The 22,115-nt window shown below is 33.1% G+C and overlaps 1 protein-coding gene across 1 annotated transcript in view; it reads right to left on the bottom strand.

The window, feature by feature from the left end:
- Positions 1-22,115, bottom strand: part of LOC126887492 (transmembrane protein 62-like) — a 65,628-nt gene that overhangs the window by 21,329 nt on the left and 22,184 nt on the right. The window contains exons 2-9 of the mRNA XM_050655090.1: positions 20,204-20,453; positions 16,808-16,960; positions 15,121-15,427; positions 13,188-13,343; positions 10,214-10,361; positions 8,822-8,944; positions 6,220-6,301; positions 243-490 (exon numbers count right to left, since the gene is read on the bottom strand). Of these exons, the coding sequence (XP_050511047.1) occupies positions 243-490; positions 6,220-6,301; positions 8,822-8,944; positions 10,214-10,361; positions 13,188-13,343; positions 15,121-15,427; positions 16,808-16,960; positions 20,204-20,453 (1,467 nt within the window). The remainder of the gene's footprint in view (positions 1-242; positions 491-6,219; positions 6,302-8,821; positions 8,945-10,213; positions 10,362-13,187; positions 13,344-15,120; positions 15,428-16,807; positions 16,961-20,203; positions 20,454-22,115) is intronic.

Below are 22,115 nucleotides of genomic sequence, written 5' to 3'. Positions count from 1 at the left end.
TTATTCGCTGTGTCCATCTGTTATCCGACATTCTAGCTATGCGACCCGCCCAGTTCCACTTTAGAGTCACAGTTCTTTCTATGGCATTTGTCACTTCTGTTCTGTTTTATTTCGTTGTTCGTAATCCGATCCCTACGAGAAATTACTTTATCTAGATAAGCTATATTTTAGAAAAACCTTTATCTATCGTAAAATTGTAAGCAGAGCAAAATCCATATGAATACAAAATTAAATGGATTTACCTGTAAGAAACCATACGCATACGTAAACGCTCCCGGTAAAAAGCTATTATGAACTATAATACCCCATGCAAAAATAGCACCAATATGATCTTCTACCAAATATCCCACTGTCCAAGGTCCGACAGCTAAGTAAATGGGGTATACAACGATAGGCCAAAAGATCCTATCTACTGTGGTGAGAATCCATATTTTCTTAAAACAATTATACCAACACGACTTTCGTAGCTTTGGTTTGACCAGTCTTCCTTCTAAAAGTAAACACAAACGTAGTTTATTTCTTGGACTCTGGAGTTTTGTGTAAAAATCGGTGAAATACACCAAATTTTTCGTTATTTATATACAATAACAAGATAGGAACAAATGTGAGAACAAACATTAATAGAAAAATTATTAGTCAAAAGAAGAAGGAACTAAAACTGGAATTGTTATCCTCTCACGCATTTTAAGATGTTAATATAAAGCAAAACAGAGTGATGAGTTTTTACTTTATATTTACATCTTAAAAGTCACCAGAGGATAACAATTCCAATTTTAGTTCCTGTCTCTTTTGCCTAACCATTCATAGATGGTGCTAGTTGCATCTTTTGCAATTATTTTAATAATTACACCGAAGAGATGAAAATATTTGGATTCAGTTCAGTGCCTCTAAACAGGTGCTCCGATGAGGCTAAGGCAAAGCCGAAATATGTATAAGCACATAGTAGAGGCCATGTTCTGTAATCAATACTTTCAGAAAAACTATTGTTTATGTACATGTGATCATAAAACCATTCACGCCTATAATATCCTTCAAATGATTTTTCAAATCTTAAATATTTACAATTGGCCAGACGAATGGAGAAGCAGTATATTAGTACCTGTCTACAAAAACAAGGGAGACATACAACAATGTACAAACTACAGGGCTATAAAACTACTTAGCCACACCATGAAAATATGGGAGAGAGTAATGGATAGACGGATACGTGTAGAAACCGAAATATCCGATAATCAATTTGGCTTTATGCAGGGCAGATCAACAACAGATGCAATTTTCATTGTAAAGCAACTGATGGAAAAATACAGGAATAAAGAGACCAACGCTCATATGGTATTCATTGATTTTGAAAAAGCATATGATAGAGTTCCTCGAGAGATTCTGAGGTGGGCACTCAATAAGAAAGGAGTCCCTGGCGAATATGTAAAGATTGTGAGAGATATGTATGAGGGAGTAACGACTAGTGTTAGGACAGGTGTGGAAGAGACTGATAAATTTCAGGTGAAAGTAGGATTGCACCAAGGCTCGGTGCTTAAAAAAGGTTTAAAACTTAGTAGGACAAAAACGGAGTATTTGGAATGTTCATTTAAAGATGGACTTACTACAAATAAAATGGTATCTTTGGATGGTGAAATGATTGTGAAAAGCAATAGTTTTAAGTACCTAGGATCGGTATTACAGAGTAATGGAGAAATAGATGGAGATGCATGCAGTAGAATCAGGGCTGGATGGATGAAGTGGAAAGAAGCGAGTGGTGTGTTGTGTGACAGAAAAATTCCAATGAAGCCGAGGGGAAAATTCTATAAAACAGCCATAAGACCGGCTATGATGTAAGGAACTGAATGTTGGGCAGTGAAAAAGAAAGAGGAACAACGAATGCATGTGGTGGAAATGAGAATGCTTAGATGGATGAGTGGAGTGACAAAGAAGGATAAAATTAGAAATGAGTATATTAGGAGAAGTCTAGGTGTGGCACCAATTGATGCCAAAATGAGAGAGCATAGGTTAAGATGGTTTGGTCATGTTCAACGTCGAGACGTTAATCACCCAATACGAAGAATAGCTGAAGTGCAGATTCCTGGAAGGAGTAGGAGAGGAAGACCAAAGAAGACCTGGGGGGGAGACGATAAGGCAGGACATGTTGGTAAAGGGGATTAACATTGATATGACCCAAGATAGAACTGTGTGGAGAAATGCAATTAGGGAAGCCGACCCTGCAGAGGGATAAGGCAAAGAGAATGATGATGAAATATTTACAATTGGATACACGTTTTTTTAGTTTAAAAAATGTATTAACATTCTATACTCATTTCCAGATATTTGTACAATATTTCATTAGAAACTCTTGAATTATTTTACACTATATACAATCAAAAATGAATCATCAACAGCTATTCCATTCATCGTCGGATGTAAGCCTCCCTTAGGTGTGTCCATTCATTCATATCAAAAATGAATGATGTAAGTAAAATTGTATTAAAAAAGTAATTGCATAAAATTGTATTGTAGGTATATTTAAAAGATATATTTGTATAAATAATAATTATTCTACAGTAACGTTACAGTTTAGTATACAAAAAGCACAGTAAGTAGCGTTTGCTATTCAAAGTGTTTACTGGAATGAACACGTCTATAAGTTTCCAGTGTACCAGTGGCGTACTGTTTTTACGGGAATGTGCATAAAAAGCAGAAAGGCAAAATTTTCGTTCATCTTTTTTAATGAAACATTTACGGAATTTTATTTTACATTAACTGAAAAACCATTTAATTAGTATATATGTTACAGTTCAAGTTGATTATCCAGTTGGAGTTTACTATTCCTAGTTCGAGTCAACTCAAACGGCTGGTTTCAGTAAGTGTTGATTATAACTATAAAATGAAGATTTTTATTCACTTAATAACTGTAAATAACATTTACTATTGTTTGTTTTTTAACCAAGAGGAGTGATTCAAATTTACCGCGCCGTAATGCTTGTTTCTAATTGGTCCAACCGCAGGCAAGTTTACTCCACTATTATTAAAATTTGACACTAGTGACATTTATGAAATTTTGGCACTTCTGTCATTTTATAGGTTAATTAAGTATATCGACGATTTTTTGTGTTTTCTGCATTATTCCTTTAATTTTTAATTTTTAGTCTATTTTTATATAACTTTAGCGATGTTTAGTATAATATAATATGTATGGATTATCATCGAAAGCTGATATTATCAACGAAAAAAGAAGATGAATTTGGTGACTTTTCTAGTAACTTTCTTGGGTGTGAATCTGTCTTTCTAGTTTACTCCTCTTGGTAAAAAAATCAACTATAGTAAAAGTAGACTCCAACTAGTTAAAGTATACTCTTCCCAATGCCATTTAGTAAAAGTTGATTCACACAAACAACCGATTCTATTTAGAAATTAAATGTTACTGGATATTATTTTGGCTCGCAATTTTTTCGTTTATCATGGATTTACTCGAAATCTTCACAGAAGGTAGGGAATAGCCCAAGGATCATTTTCTATATCATGCCGCTGTAGAATGAAACCTTAGAGGTGGTTGCCACACCATCTCGGGGGCGGGAACTTTTCATTACATTTTAACCAGGGAAAAACTTCTAGAAAAAATTGTTCCTCTTCTAAAAAAAAATTGTTTCTTACGTTTTCTTCGCAAAACTAATATTTTTCGAGGTATTCGCGGTTGAAAGTAAGTTTTTCGACAAAAAAATCGACTTTTTAGAGGTTTTTTTGAGAATAACTCAAAAAATATACAGTGAATAAAAACACTGTAGCTTTAAAAATTGTATCGTTTAGAAACAGAAACAAAATCCTTTTTTTATACTTTTTCTACAACTAATATAAACTGAGATACGGCATGTTAAAGGTTAGCTTTTTTCGTCAAATGCATAATTTGAAATATTCCAAGCCGAATAACGGGAAAACTCTGCATTTTTCGAGGAAAACTTACAGAATATTTTTTTAAGTATAAAATTAGATCTTTCAAAAAAAAAATTTCTAGCATAAAAATTGAGCGACTTATGATAAAAATAAGGTCGGTACCTACTTTTTTCTACGAAAAAATCAGTAAAAACTACCCTCCTAATTCAAATTGATCTTCGGCCTTCTGTAATTCTTTTTATATATGTATTATCAATACACCCAAGAAGTTTGACCTATTAAAAATTTAGAAAAATTGGAGTTAAAAGAGATCAAATTGGAGATTGGAGAGATAAATTTTTTTTGAAATTTCGTCAAATATCTCTTATTCAAAATATCTCTTGTCTTTTATTCAAAATATCTCCGAAAATATTAGAGATACAAAAAATTATAAAGTATGTATTAAATTGTATCTTTTTTAATAACTAAAATTAACCTTTGCAAAGATTTTCTTTACAATGAACATTTAGCGAGGTATAGCTGCTTAACACCTCTATTTACAAGCAAACAACTCCTTATTCGAGTCCTTTAAACTCACCCTACTTAAAAACTAAGGGATCTTACGGAATTTAATTTACAAAGTCTTTATATATAATTTAGCTCTTATAGCTATAAGATAGCCCACCAGTTATAGAAAAAGACGAAGATGACATCGATCTCCATGAATATGGCTAAAAAACTATTTGTATTTGTAAATTCGTATTTTTGTGTAAATAAATATTTTTGTACGTAATTCTACTTTTTTCTGTATAGATCTATTAAATTACTTATAAAAATTGCAATGTTATTAAGGGTGATTTTTAAGGGTTGAAGTATTATGATATTATATCCTAAAGCATAATACAGTCATTATATATAACCAATCAAAACCAAATTTTACCCATATTAAGGTTTACAATGTTTTATATAATTTTTGACAATAAGGGGTAGTTTACACCCCTAAAAATAATCAAAGTCCTTGGGCATGATATAGAATATGAAGTACAGGGTTAGATGATCCTAATCCCAAATTTTTATGCCAATCGATGCAAGCCGAAATCATTATTTTAGGATAAATAATTTTTTATATGTAGCTCCAACAAGGGTGGTTTTAAGAGTTGAAATATTATAATATTATATCCTAAAGCATAAAACAATGATGATTTAACTAATAAAAACTAAATGTTGACCATATTAAAGTTTAAAATGTTATTTTATAATTTTTTACAATAATTAGGGGTAGTTATCACCCTTAAAAAACCAAAAGCGTAAAACGGCTCAATATAGAAAATGTACTATAGGGTAAAATGAGCCTAATCCCAAATTTTTTTGTACAAATCGATGCTGGACGAAAAATTGCGAGGTTTTCCATTTTTTCAGCTTAATTTCCTGGCCTATATGTTCAAATCATGATATGTAAGTAGTTTAAACGGTCAAAACAAAGAGACGCACAGTCATCAAAAAAAAAAAAAAAAAAAAGCACGTGAGATTATACTCGTATAATCAACATTTACTGAATCGATTCAGGAATAGTCAACTCAAACTATTAAAAGTTAAATTAAATTTTTCAAATCAACTTTTACTGCTCGTTTTAGTTGGAGTTGACTCGAACTAGGAATAGTCAACTCTAACTGAGAATCAACTTGAACTGTAACATATACAACCAATGTATTTTTAAAACTCTTTTTAAGTAATGTTTCTTGCTTTAAAATTATATGTACAGTAGATCCAGAAATGTCACATCCTGATAAAACTTGAACTCTCCTTTTCAATTCTGGATTTGATCTCTATTGTCATGTCCCATTGACTGTGAATGATCACAAATAATCGGACAAGGGAAACAATTATGAAGATAAACTGACAAAGAACTGGAAAAACAGCTCGAACCAATAGAAGACAATTGCCCAATTTAAAGAGATTATAATATCTGAGTAGGCAATGTCCAGTAGATATACCTGTGATTACTCGAATTCTGCCCTCTAAAATAATTATAACAATATTTTTGCATAGCGAGCAGATGGTTGTAATAATTGTTTTACTCTTTGTTCTGGAATATTTTCCCCACACCAAGTTGCCTTTCCTCTTTTCGGACACTCTCCTATATGCGATTCCTTTGCTTTTTCTTCTGCAATACTATTAGCATTCTTGTTCCTAGCAATTCCTATGTGCATTGACACACTTACTAAAGTTACCTTGTTATGGGAAAGTATTCAATATACTTGTAAATGTTTATAAAATGATAAATCGTTTCTAGCAGAGTTAATTTGGTATGTATTGGTGTATTTCAACGAGGACGCGATTATATTGTTAAAATATACTAACCTGATACCAAAAAATGTATGTATCTAATCACAAAAAGAGGCAAAGTAGTCAGGAACAAGATCACGAAGAAAAATAGTTTAAACTAAAAAAATAAAGTATTTACATAAATGTTATGATAAAAAATTTAAAAACATTAAAATATTTTTATATTTGTTAAGCTTCTATGGCAAGGAAACGTTTCAAACTTAGCTGTTGCTAACACAAGGTTTTGCGTTTATTTTTTTTTGGAATCAATAATTTTTTTGTCCACCTTTTGGCGGGACATACCCTAAGCACATAAGTGGGACTTCCTAAGTCTCGTGGTACTACATAGGGACTTCCCGAAGCACATGGTCGCCCATGGGATACCAACTGCAGTACCATATCAGGCACTATGCAAACTCAATAGCCACATGGAACTACAACGGGTGCAATTCCAGACATATCCATCAACTTATGGTTCAGCTACAATCCACCAAACCAAAATCAGAAGCCATCAACAACTTATCCTGCCAACTACATGAAGCTATACGTGTCATTTAAATTTTTGTAAAGCTTTAGTCACAATTTGCAGTTTTGATATGTATTACAATTCCATTTTATATTTTTTTAATGTAAAATATGTATGATTAGTTAATTCCTTGTTTCATTTGTCCGTTTCACGACTAATTTTTCTCTTTTTCAATTAAGCTAAGACGTACCCTAGACCTGAGAGGCTGAGCTAGACGAAGCCGAAACAATTGGCTCCCACCGTTAGTTTTAATGTGACAAATTGGCCCCAACTTTCTGTGGGTAGTTAATTGTTACCATCATTATAGTCGAACGGTTTTGATTAATCTAAAAGTTTCATTAAATTATATGAAGAGGCGCTACCGTTAATATACATATCGTCGGCTTACTGCCAAAACCAACCAACTCCATTTTAAAAGTTTTGGGAAATCTACCTTTTAAACTTTAATTTGAAATTGAAAATCGACTGAATTTAAAAAAATGATTTAATAACTGAAAAATATTTTTGTCATACTTTTCAATTATTAAATCATTATTTAAATTCAGACGATTTTTCATTTCAAATTAAAGTTTAAAGGTGGGTTTCTCAAAACTTTTAAAAATGGAGTTGGTTGGTTTTGGCAGTAAGCCGACGATATATTCTCCCGTTTTTATATTTTGTAAGCAATAATACAAAGAAGTGTATTTTTTATCAAAACGACAAAATAATGTCGATCTGACCAGACCAAGGCTTTGTAAATTTTGGCGGTAAATGGACAAATGTCTATTAAATAACGCTTGTAAATTTTATATCACTAAGAGTTTGAAGAACGCCCGTTAGTGTGATAATAATGATAGTGTTTATACAAAAGCTTCCATTCTATAGTATTCGTCACAAATTAAATTATTTCTAAAATTAGCGGTGACAAGAAGCATTCATAAACATAATCGAAAATAAATTAGATTGGAAAAATATATTGGTATATTACACTTTATTTGGTATTGAGAGAAAGGGAGAGAGACAGTAACATAAAACTTCATTAACCCACAAATAGTAATAACGCGCTATAAGAAGTATTTACTTCTGTCGACACTCAAGTGCCACGCTCTTTTTTATTCTATCTCAATACCAAACAAAGCTTAAATATTTCATGTCGGGTTTTTCTTATCGAATTGCATCTGATTTTGTACAATTCCACAAACTAATCAAGCTGAAGCGGAAACAAAAATTAAACATTTTTTTACTCCTATACATTTTTATATACAGGGTGTCCCAGACTAATTTATCCACGCTATATCTCTTAAACCAATAGAGATTTTCGAATTGGACAAAAACTGATCTATTTCATTTGTAATACACTTTATTATGGCGTAGAGAAAATCAGCCCCTAAATATTCATCCCTTAGTTACAAACTCTAACTTTAATTTTTTTAATAGCACCCTGTACATTTTTTTATAGTTTTGGATGTGGTCTTGTATCGTCTATTCAACAGATTTTTAAAAATAAAATCGGTCCGTAAGTAATCAAGAAAATATCAGTTTATTTTTGTTAATTATGTGTCCCAGACTAACTTATCCAGGGTATTTAAACGAATAGAGATTTTCGAATAGGACAAAAACTGATCTATTCCATTTGTACTACACTTTAATATGGCGTAGAAAAAATTCATCCCCTAAATATTCATCTATGAGTTACAGAGTGCGATTAAAAAAAATTAAAGTTAGGGGTTGTAACTAAGGGATGAATATTTAGGGGATGATTTTTTTCTACGCCATATTAAAATTTATTATAAACAGAATAGATCAGTTTTTGTCCCATTCGAAAATCTCTATTCGTTTAAGAGATATAGCCTGGATAAATTAGTCTGGGACACCCTGTATTGTATTTCTGAATTACCGAATCAGAAAATGATCGTCAATTTCATTAGCATATCACATAATGTGGCAAAACGTGACACTTATTGACTGATATGAATAATGATTGCCAAATTGAGCATAACGCATTCTAAGCTAAATAAAAAATAGAATTATACACTAGATTGAATTATTCTAGTTAGCTTTATAATAAAAAAATCTCAAAAACTAAGCTTAAGAAAAACTAGAAAAATTTACATATTTTACTTAACAACTTACTACTAGACTAGCGTTAGTCATAAGAGCCAATTTCGGTAATATTCCAAACGACAGATCTGCCCCATCTAAAGCAAATGGTTGACTTTCTGAATTAACTCTTCCTTCAGAATCTTTTACGTAAACCTAAAATGGGAATTTCCATTAAGAATAATATATTACACTACAGTGGGAATTATAAAGGTCACTCTTAAGTGATGCAGCTTTTAAATCTTAGTGTGTAGTAGGATCTTATTTGAATCTCTACTAAATGTTTAGAAAAGGGTTACCACATATTTTAGTACCAAGGTATTGTGAAAAGAGATATTTTCCTTCGATCTGAATAGTGGAAAAACAAAATACAAAACTGAAAATATACAGAGTTGCAATCAGACCAGTAGTTACGTACGTAGCTGAGACAATGTGCCTCACGGAAAAAGATAAAGAAAAATTGAAAATATTCGAAAGGAAAATCCTTAAACGGATCGGATTGAGCCCGATAAGAATGGAACACGGAGAAATGAGAACAAATATACCATGAACTAAGAGACATAATGAAGGGAGAAGATAAAGTTAGATTTATTAGAGCACAGAGGCTGAGATGGCTGGGACACATAGAGAGAAGGAAAAACGACCTACCGACTAAGAAGATCAGCAGATGGAAGCCAAAAACTGAACGTGCAAGATAGTCCTGTCGCCAGGGGGGGTACAACGGCCTCGTTAATTCAGATGGACTTACCCAAGTTTTTTTTATGTATTTTGACCCGTAGAACACGAATTTTTTGGGTAACAGTTGATCCGGATGTCGATAAGATTGTTATAAACAAAAAATTCGTGTTCTACGGGTCAAAATACATAAAAAAACTTGGGTAAGTCCATCTGAATTAACGAGGCCGTTGTACCCCCCCTGGCGACAGGACTAAGAGGAAGATCCAGAGAGAAATGGGAGGACCAGGTCATGAGAGATATCAAAATCTTGACATAGAAAATCTTTATCAAAATGTACAGTCGGCCACAAAAAAATTTGAAAATAATATTTTTGTAAGAAATGGGAACCATTTAAATTGTTGTTTTTACAACAGTGTGCATAAATCTAAACTAACTGTAGACCTATCAAGGAATGTAAAGTTCTGCAAGCAAACTAAGAGAGTCATTAATATTCAGCTCAGCGGGGTGCTACTCTTCAAAGTGTGAAATTCTATCAACAAGGGATCTACCTGTTTTATGGAATAATCCCTTGTTTATTTAAGTACACATTTCCATCAATAGTACCCCAATGAGCTGAATACTAATGACCTCCTTAGTTTGCTTGCAGAACTATAGGCTTTGGCGGTAGGTAATATGTAATGATACAGTGTTTTAGGAGTTTATAGGTGATTATAGGTTTATAGGCGACTTTCTAGTTGCAAATCTTACCTCAATGTAGTGTAGGCCATGTAAATATTTCTGTGGATTCCAGGGGGCGACAAATAATGGACCTTTTACTCGTTTGCAATGCATCCAGTCTTCTTTGTTTATTTTTATCTTTACAACATCTATTGTCGATATCGAAAATGCTAAAATTCTTTTTTTAAAAATTAATTGTTTTTTGTATATTACGCTTACCTAAATGAAAATTATTAAAAACGAAAAGTTATACATTGCCACAATATTGTAAAATATATGTAAAGTTTGTAAATAAATTAGTAAAAGTTTTTATAAATGAAAAAGAAAAAACCGGAAATCTACTACACAGTATTAAGGTCAGTTGTCTTATATCCCAATGAAATAAGGGTCATCACAAAAAATGAGATGAACTAAAACTGTGTGCATACAAAGTATAATCAGTAAACACTATAGGGAAGGTGTCTATAGACTAAGAGCCGCTATAGGTGAAATTTCTTAATCATTTTAGGCACGATGGGACCCTATAACTTAAATAGTAGAACCTAAAAGAAAACGTTTGAACACTGTGCCGTCACTTTTCAGTGGCACTGCGTCGACAGTGGCGCATCAAACTTTCCACTTATGGACGGGATACATAAATTAAAAAATACCCTCCCTCATTACCAGAATTAAATTATTTTCATTTTTTAAGTTCTATGTGATTAAGACATAAGATTCATCGTAATTTTAACCCACCACCCCCTTCTCCCTGCCCCACCATCAAAAACTTTATTTTTCGATTTTATTTTTTTTTTGGGGGATGCAATCAATTTTAAAATTTCAAAAAATTCACGCGCATTGTTAAGGCTTCTATAAAACACGTCTATTTTTTTTATAGATCTGTAGGTTGAGTGTACATAGCCTCAAAAAAATTTTTTTTTTTGGAAAAAAATATATAACTTTTTTTTGGGGATAGCTGCAGATCTATTTTTTTTTCAGATTTTTCTGTAACGCTGGTCACCTTCAAAAATCAAAAAAACTGTTTTTTAGGGGGTTTTGGGGGGTTTGAACGTGTTTCTCTCATTTTAAATATTCTAAAGGACTCAGTTACTTCAAGTTACATATAACCTATAAAAACGAACTTTATTTGATATATTATGAAGTCTATAAAATAGGGAAAATCCCCAAAAACCCCCCAAAAAACAGTTTTTCGGATTTTTGAAGGGGGTGAGTCACACGGAAAAATCTGAAAAAAATTAGAAATATAGTGTTTGATAAAACGCACAAGATTAAGAAAAAATTAGACCTGCATCTATTCCCCAAAAAAAGTTATACGCTTGTTTGAAAAAAAAAATTCTTTTATTTTTTTGAGGTTATGTACACTCTACCTACGGGTCTATAAAAAAATAGACATGATTTATAAAAGCCTCAGCTATGCGTGTGAATTTTTTGAAATTTTAAAATTGATTGCCTCCCACAAAAAATATAAAAACGAAAAATGAAGTTTTTGATCATGGGGGCAGGGGGAAGGAGGTGCTGGGTTAAAATTATGCTGAATCTTATGTGTTAATCACATAGCACTTAAAAAAATAGAAAAAATTTAATTCTGTTAGTAAGGGAGGGTAACTTTTAATTTATTTATCCCGTTCATAAGTGGAAAGTTTGATGCGCCACTGTCGACGCATGTGCCACTGAAAAGTGACGGCACAGTGTTTAAACGTTTTCTTTTCGGTTCTACTATTTAAGCTATAGGGTTCCATCGTGCCTAAAATGATTAAGAAATTTCACCTACAGCGGCTCTTAGTCTACTAAGTTGTAGTCAAGAATTACGGCGTGAATTATCGAATTATTAATATTATATTATTAATTACGGAATTATCTATCTATGACGGCGTGTCATGCCGTCCACGGGAGCTTGGCTAGGAAAATGGCGACACACAGCCTTGGACAGGGATGACAGGAACAGCGTGGTTCACCAAACTTAGGCTCAATATTGGATGATAGTTGTATATAGTACTCCTTTTATTAACCCCTTAGCGCCGGACCGTCATACGGCAAGTCGCACCTATATAAGGAATCGAGCATTTCGCGCGCTGACCGTTGTCGGTTAAAATAGAGTATCACACTACAACTAATTGGATGTGGGTTTTTCCACCTTTAGATTTGAATACGAACATCGGATCGAACAAAAATTCATTAAATATGATGCACACGGCTGCACCGTCGTATATGGCGAAGGCAAACTCATGATGCACCCGTGTGCATCACCGTACGTAGCGGACAGTCAAGCATGATGGACACGGGTGCATCACCGTATGGAAGAGGTTAAAAGTCTATTAGTACTGGTTGATTACACTTGCAATAAAATCTGATTATTGTTTAAACACAAACTGACTGAAAATTGTAGATACGCAAAATGAAAATAGGCCGCCACAATTTTTTATAAAATATAATAATGGAAAGGGTTTTATTAAAGTTATGCGAATAACTATTATCTCTAAGATATCAAACAAAGTTGTTAAAGATTTCAACTTTGACTATTATTGGCTACTTTTGTGGTAAATGGTACAGTTGGCATTACACAAGGGAGATGAAATATTTCCACAAGGCTCTACAGACGAAAATATTTAAACAAATTGAAACAGCACCCAATTACAAATCACAATATACTCTGGGCAAGTTGGCAAAATACAGAGAAAAGTTATTTACCAGCAATTTTATTGCTGGAATCGAATCTTACGATTAATAATATAGGTATGCAAAGTCCGCAGATAGTGTGCTACTTTTTTTAATAAACAAAATGGCGCCCCAAATCATGATTTAATATTAAAGACTATACACACTAACATTCAGAATTCAAGTTACCAATAATAAGTCAATCATAGTAATTAAGTTGATCTTAAAGTATGTAGTTTATTTTTATTAAATAATTGTAAAAACAATGTGATATTTTTATCCTCACGTAATTTGTTACATTCTATCGATAATGTATAACTTCTCAGTCTTAATACGTAGACTACGTTACCTAATGTGTGTAGAATTTTTCATAACTTCCATATTCTCTCTATTTGGGTTCACAAAAAGGGCATGTTTCGGATTTGTTATTAAAAATATAGGCCAACTTCTATGATATACGTCCTTAAAAGATAACAGTCCATGGTCAACTGCCAACAATCTATACCTACAATATTAAAAGAAAGTGATATTCCGTATCTGACTGCCGATATCATAATAATACAGCTACAATCTAGAAGAGCTACAAACTTTACTAGATCAAGTAAATAGCCAATAAATACAAATGTAACTTGACATTGGTAAGACCAAATTTATAATATCGAAATGTCCTACAACTAATGAACAACTAACCCCGTGTGGGCAGCTAATAGAATGAAAAAATGTAAATATCTGGGAGCCTATATCAGCTCTCAATTGGATCCAGACCAGGAGATCAGGGTATAGATGATCCCCAACCCTTTTTCAGTGCGTCATTAATTTTGCCATCTAGGATTTTAACACGTTGACGGACAGTGCGTCAAATGTATAAGCAAGTGTTGTGACACTATATGTATTTTGCAAAGTAGAATAGGGAAAAATGCAACGTCTAGAGACGTTCTGCCCGTCAACGTGTTAAGATAGTCGCAAATCATTACATGACATTTTAGTTGACAGTTGTCAGAATACTTATATTTATATAAACATCAATATTTATACAAATATTTGCCAGAATATTAATATTTCAAAGATTTTAATGTAAAAATAAATAAATATAAACTCAAATTTCACTATACAATGTCCGAATATACCAATGATGCCGCTGAAAAATACTAACCTAGAAATTACAATTGTGATTTTACCACATATAATCTTGTGACAATAGGGCTTTTCATTCACAGTCATTTGTTTCGAGCTTCTGTCATAATAATATGTCGTATAATCCGTGTATATTAATATTATACACAGATTATATAACATATGACAGTATATTATACACAGATTATACAACATATTATACACAGATTATACAACATATGAAACAAATGACAATCGATGAAAAGCCCCATACTTTCACAATCGATTACTTTTGTGTCAAATTATTTTTATTCGTATCATTGATTAGTTACCTATTTAGAGTATTGTAATCGCCAACCAATTATACATCTATAAGTATAAGTCGTTTTAATATGCAAATAGCCGTCAAGGAATACATAATTTTCTCCAAAAGTCCAATGTATAATAATCACAGAGGTACGTTTTTTCTGTAACTTCCAACTGTAATGCGTTAGAGAGAATTGATAATTTGTGACGCACTGAAAAAAGGGTTTGGGATGCTCTATATGAATACTGGGGTATGCGTTCCTGGAACGACTTTATTGGAAGATAGTTCATTCGATTACATGAAATCAACTTTAATTTAAGAATATCCGCCAGAAAAATATATTTTCTAATCAAATTTTAAATGTTAAATTAAATGTTAAGTACACAGTGTGCTTTACAATGGAGCTGAATCATGGACATTAAATTGAAATGCAATAAATCGACTTAACGCGTTTGAAATGTGAACATTTAGAAGAGTGTTAAGAATTTCATGGGTAGATAAAGTCAAGAATATAGAAGTGTTAAGGAGCATAGGCAAAGAGAGGGAAATTGAAAACACAATAAAAGAAAAGAAATTACAATATCTCGAACATGTGATGAGAGGCGAAATATATAAAATCTTGAGACTAATAATTCAAGGAAAAATAGAGGGTAGGAGCAGCGTAAGAAGGAGACGTGTTTCCTGGTTAAAGAACCTGAGAGAATGGTTTGGTTGCAGCTCAAGGCAATTGTTCAGAGCAGCTGCCTCGAAGGTCAAAATAGCCATGATGATTGCCAACCTTCATCGCAGAGATGGCACCTAAAGAAGAATGCTGTTTTGATAACCTTAACAATTCAGGTATAGATTCCCACTATAGACTTACACTCTATTGTCCATCCAATCTCCGAGTTCAAGTTCCAGAAATCCTGCTTTCTGTAGCGTGTACATTTGTGGAATCAGTCCGCCAAGTTTATGTAGATGACCGCATACATAAACCAGACCTTGTTTATGTCTGCCAAGTATATCTCTAACATTGTCGTCAGAAGTGGTTACTATGCAAGAGGTAGGAAAATGTCCGAAATATATTGTATAGTTGTTGGGGCCGGCTTCAGTTTTATCAATAAGCGCATTTATTTCGTTTATTTCTATATCATCCAGTAAACCTATAAAATTGAAGGGCCGTTTTGGACCTGAAAATATAAAAGGTTACTTGAACATTAATGTTTTCGACATAAATTTTGTATACGAACGCAGGCCATTAAGTCCGTGACTATTTGAATTTCCCGCCTCTAAATTGAAATGGCAACACTGCTGCTGTAAACAGTCAACTCTCACTTGACTCCGGTATACATTTGAATCAGTTGCGCCGTTTAGATTGTGTTTGGCAACAGTTGATAGCAGGCTACCACGCGTTTTGAGAAGAAAATGGAAAAAGTGAATTTCATGTGCTCATTAAGCATTACTTTTTGCGGAAAAAACCATCACTCAAACCAGGACTACGCTTGATAAATGTGGGAACTCTGTACCAACCTTTTCCATGGAAAAGAAGTGATTTACTAAATTTCGATGTGGCCGTCAAGTACAGAAGTTGCCGAACGTTCTGGACGCCCAGTTGAGGTCCCTGTATCCGAAACAATTGACGATATGGTTTTAACCAATAGGAGATTGAAAATGGGAGAGATTGTGGAAGCCAAAGGCATCTCACATGGCTTAGTGATTTCAATTTTGAATGATCACTTGGGTATGAGAAAGCTTTCTGCAATATGGGTGCCGCGTTTGCTCACAATCGACGACAAACGCAACTGTGTGACAATTTCGCAGGATGGATGAGTTTTTGCTTCGTTTCGTAACCGTGGACGAAAGGTGGATTCACTACAAAACACCGGAGACCGAACAGCAGTCAAAACAGTGGATTTCTCAGGGTGAATAGGCGCCAAAGAAGGCGCAAAGGTAGGTTTGTCAGCCAATAAAGTCATGGCGACCATTTTTTGGGATTCACGCGGTATAATTCCTATGGACTACCTCCAAAATGGGAAAACAATCAATGGCGAATATTATATCAACTTATTGGGTTGATTCAATGAGGAATTGAAAAAAAACGGTCGCATTTTGCCAGGAAAGAAGTTCTTTTCCACTAGGACAATGCAAGGGTAACACATGTATAGTTTCCTTAGCGAAAATCTATAAATTAGGCTACGAATTGCTCTCTCATCCGCCCCATACTCCAGATTTATCTCCGAGTGACTTTTTCTTGTTCCCAAATTTGAAGAAATGGCTCAGCGGAAAGAGATCTGACTCCAACGACGAAATTATCTCACAAACAACTGTCTATTTTGATGACTTTCACAAATCATGTGTTTCGTTCAAAAAGTCATGGACTTATTGACCTGCCCTCGTATAATTTATTGTACTCCTAACTAACACTAGATGATAAAACTCATACCATTTTTAAATAACTTGTTTCAATTATATGTTCAGCAATTCTTAATTGCTGTAATACCCACACTACGAAACTATTACTAATAATAACCTACACTATGAAACGTGGGTCTAATATTAATTTTACATACCTGGTTCCAAACATGCGTCGATTCCCATAAATGTATATACTGCATTCGCCTTTTTTACTTGGTACATGTACGATCTTGGATGTACTTTTCCTTGCATTGAATAATTTGTAAAATAATTATGCTTGGAAGATAACTCTGCCACGTTGAAATTATCTAAAAATGTACAGTTTGTCAAAACACAGTGAGATGCCATTAGACAAAGAGAATCTTTTTGCCACAAAATTTTGTTATAAAGATGTTTAAATTTAAAAGTTTATGAACTTGATTAATATATATTTGTCACAATAAAATAACAGATTGCTAATGTAAACTGGTAAGATAATGTTAAGTTAGAAATGGGACGTGCTTTAACTACCAGTGACTCAGTCACCGTGATTTATAAATCACCGATAAATGTCGTTCCTGGCGAACTTCGATCACAGTGATCAGTGAGCAGATATATCAAATATCAATTTCAGGGTCGCTGTCTCACAAAACGTGTTTATATTTTTTATACAAGAAAATGACAATGATTTTTAACTCTGAGTGTTACAAGAATATATCTTGTAGATTGAAACCAATTCTAGATTCGGTTCATCAAAATTTAGTAAAATCTGTAATATTTATATCTCTACTTTTAAAAATTCTTAGAGAATCTGGAAGAACAACAAAAGGAACCATTATTAATAGGAGTATACAAATACTATGCGGGTGCACCGATATCATAGCAAGAAGAAAGGCAGACCTGGTGCAATCGTTCACGGCAGCTCAGAAGCAGCAGCGAAAAGAATTGGGCTACACGTTAATACTAGTAAAACAAAGTATATGAAGGTGACCAACAATAAGCAAGTACCAAAACCCGAAGATCGGTTGGAACATAGGTATACTTTCGAAGGAGTAAGAGAGTTCATATATCTTGGCTCACAAATCAACCAAAGACAACATAACACAATAACTCCAGAAATCAACAGACGTATTATTATTCTCTGTATTTTCTCTCTGCTATGAGATTGATCAGCATCTTATTAATTCAATTAATTAATTAATTATTTTAATTGCTACTCATGTAAACAAAACCAAAATTTAATAAAACTTTCCAATAAAAAATATTCTCAGGGCTAATTGATTTTAATGTATCACCTTTAGTTTGTGGCTTCTAGTATTTCTTATCTAATAAAAATAATCTTTAATTCTACTATCTCCCTTTTTTATAAAATTTAATTTAAATGATTCGGTAGACTGTTCTTATTAAAAAACTTAAAACCTTATTATTAAAAAAAAAACAAAATTTAATTTTCACCTTTTAAATAAATCACTTATATCTTCTATGAATTTATGAATGAATAAATTATGCTGTAAAACTGTTAAATTGACAAAAAACAAATATGGTATGTAATATACAAGAACTCTCTCCTTTTCACAAATAATCTGACTAACTTTTTTTATCTTCTTTACTTCTTCTCATTGATTGTGTTGTCCTCGGTACTCCCACACGTGCTCCTCGGATGCTGCTACGGTCTTTCTCTTCCAAACTGTTTCACAAACAAAAAACAGCACTCGCTCGAAATACCTCCTCTATTTAGTCTCCAACTCGATACAAACCATATCAATCTTTATAATTCCAAGATTTTTTCTCTCAGCTCAATATCTTGTGCAAAATTGATACAAACCGGCTACTCGTTCCAGACAGAAACTGGAATCTATTCAGACACGAGGAGATTGTACTTCTCGACTCGATCACGACTTCGTCTCAACACGAATCTGCTTACACGGCCACCAAATTCAACACTTGACACAAAATTACCACTATTCAAACTGGACTGCTCCCTTCCGATCTTAATTACACAGTAAAAACTTTTTTCCTCATCAATCTGAGAATCAACCACTCTATTCTCCCTCCATCAATCTCCTCGCCAAGCACAAGCATTCTCTCTACACATTACATCCCTACTTTCATTTCTTAAGAACAAATAGTGTTGTATACAAATTTTCTGTCTTGTCAAATTTCCAGGAGATATTAAAATTATTTTTTTTCTTATATCCTAAAAAAACCCTATATTCTAAAACTAAACAAATTGTTTACCGTCGTTTTCTTTCTAGGAAACCATTTAGAAACATTCTATTGTCTATTCCAAAGCGGCACATTAACTTTCTAAAACCGACCGTAATTTAGTTCATTGTTTGAATTGCATAAATCCGTACGTAGAATCTTTATCACTAACGTTTTTCTCTTTCCACGAAACACTGCTTGCGGCTAAATCATATTATTTACAAATTTTGGCTATATATAGGGCGATGAAAATTTACGATTTCGTGGTCTTTGACATAAAATTAATTCTCTAAATTTTCCCATAAAAATGATTTAACAGTATATATCTAGCAAATAGAGTATCCCATGGATTAAAGAAACTTTTAACATCAAACATAGCCACAACATGAACGAAAATATTGATATGCAGAACTCGTATCAAGCCCGTCCTTACGCGTCAGAAACGTGGACGATAACAAAAAGTGATGAATAATGGTTAGGCTGTTTTGAACGTAAAATTATCAGTAGTAATTGCACAAGAGCTCTAAAATTCTATATTAATTTTAGAGATCGAGTGCAATTTGTTGCGATTATTTCATGAACAAAACTGCTCAAAACCAAAATTTTATTGTAATTTATTTATGTAAGTACAAATTAGTACAATTAAACACACAGTTGTTATAAAAATTTAACGGTTGAAAGTCATCGCTTTTATAATTTTTAAAACATTAATTGTCATTAATGTCACTGAATGTATTTTTTCGTAGCAACGAAGGGCATCTGACGTAATATGCTTGACGACGGGCAATTATCAAAAAAGTTATCAGTTTAATTTAGATTTCTGTAGCTTTCTATTGGTCAGAATCTCTATGAATGAAATAATCACATATATTTATAAAGGCGTGCAGGAGAACGGAATATGGCGTAGACGCTATAATTTTGAAGTTTTCCCGCTTTCATAGTGAACATATTATAAGGTCCATTAAAATAAATAGGCTATGGTAAATAGACCACTTAAAGAGAATGGACTAGATAAGATGAAGCCATCAAAACACATTTATGACCAAAGACCGGATGGAGTGAGGAAAAGAGGCAGGCCCAGAGCATGATTTAAGGAGCAGGTGGAAGACGACTTATGAGTGGTAAGAGTACGAAATTGGAAAACCAAGGCGATTCTGGAAGGATTCCAATGGAAGCTGCTTCTGGAATAGGCCAATAGACCTTACAGGAGTTGTAGAGCCAATGATGATGATGATGACTTTTAAAAATTCTTTTGATATACTTCATTCTACTTTTTAATAAATAATTATTTAATAAAATATTAATAACCTAATATAAATGTTGGAATAACGATAACATAATAATACATATCTTTAAAACCAACTTACCATGATTTCCTCTTATATCTAGCCAAAGCGTCCGATCTCTCATTCGCGTTTCTTTCAAGATATCCCTGTAATATTTCCATTCGGATTCATGTTGTTGTGAACCAATGGCATCTTTGGTTTTAGCATCAGTCAAATCCCCAGAGGCTAGCACTACACTGGGTTGTATCGCTCCTACAGTTAAATCACAGAATTCTCTAAATTCAGTTATTCTATTATGATCCTTAAAGATACTTATGTGTATATCCGTTACCTAAAACAAAAAGTTGATTCATATAGTCCAAAGAAATAAGATTTTTCTCGTGACACATCCCCCTCCAGGCCAAAACCAAATTTTTTGTGTAGTATGGACATCTATATTTAACCTATATGCTTCCTGCAGCCGCTTTTGATGATATACATAGTTGTAAACAAATGAAGATCAAAAAACGGTAAATTTTCGCCTTTTTCGTCTATTACCAAAAAGTTAACATTTTAAACAAATTTGAGAGTAAGAAACTCATAAATCGTATAAAAAACTTCAATATGGCGTTCGCTGAATATGTCTATCCTTATTGGTTACTTAGAAAATTGCAAAATAAATCATAAATTTTGAGATTTTGTAAATGTTCATAACTTATGTAAAAATTAAGTTAGAACCTTCTTATTACACGGAATGCTAAGACTTCTTATGCTTAAATTATATTTTAAAGGGCCTAGCCGGGTAAGATGATGAAAAGTGCCCCCAACTCGATTCGAATTCCATATAAGTCACTGTTTAGCATATACAGTGACACTAATTTTTTGAAATTTTTAGCCCCCTAGGTGGCCATGTGACCCACCTACAGCCTAATTAGCCTTCCAGACCTGTCGGCTGGAGGAAGAGGAGGTGAGTTTAGTCGCTAGGCGGTTCGGCACGGTGAAGCGTGACGGATCGAATCCGACACACCTGGGACACCTTCCCAGACGGTCTTTTGAAGATTCTCACCTCCCAAAAAAAAAAAGAGCCTAATTAGGGTTTTTATTTTTTATCTCAGCCGCATCGAGAACTAGCGAAAAACTTTAAATAAAAAAATTGTAAGTTTTAAAAAGATCTGTAAGAAAAATTTTTTTTTTATATTTATTGGCGGGAAATTAAAATTTTAGAACGATTTTAAAATTTTAAATGGGTATAAAAAAATAACTAAGACATTCGTTTTTACGAAAAAAATATATAACGTGTATTTCTGCATAATGTTTCACCCTGAATTTTTTCAAATTTTTAAAGTTGGTGAAACGCACCTTTAAAAATTAAAAACCGCATTTTTTAGGTTTTTTTTTTCGTTTTTTTGATACAATTTTATACATGTTTTTCAAAAAAGGTAACACCGTCACTAGAATATAGGTCTGGATCCCGCGTATGAAAGAAAAGTTGATTAATAGCAAGCTGAAAATTTGTTAATAGCTTAAGGGTGTCTAGTCGAATAAACTTTGATATATGTGAACACTGGAACAGGGGTAGTTTTAATTGTGGAACAGGTTAAAAATTTTGGAACGGTCACAGCACGAAAACGGCACATTTATTTTGTCCGACAGAACAGACTTAAACTCTTCGAACAGAGATTAAACTCTCATGCAAAAATCAGACTGCTATTTATCACCAAATGGGCGTTTTAATGAGTGGAACATGTAGAATATGTCAAATGACAGGAATTATGACAGGTAATAAATAGCAGTCTGATTTTTTCATGAGAGTTTAATCTCTGTTCGGAGAGTTTAAGTCTGTTCTGTCGGACAAAATAAATGTGCCGTTTTCGTGCTGTGACCGTTTCAAATTTTTAACCTGTTCCACAATTAAAACTACCCCTGTTTCAGTGTTCCCATATATCAAAGTTTATTCGACTAGACACCCTTAAGCTATTAACAAATTTTCAGCTTGCTATTAATCAACTTTTTT

Source organism: Diabrotica virgifera, chromosome 6, assembly GCF_917563875.1.
Source record: "Diabrotica virgifera virgifera chromosome 6, PGI_DIABVI_V3a".
In the NCBI taxonomy this organism is placed as follows: domain Eukaryota; kingdom Metazoa; phylum Arthropoda; class Insecta; order Coleoptera; family Chrysomelidae; genus Diabrotica; species Diabrotica virgifera.
This window is presented reverse-complemented; position numbering and strand designations above follow the sequence as displayed.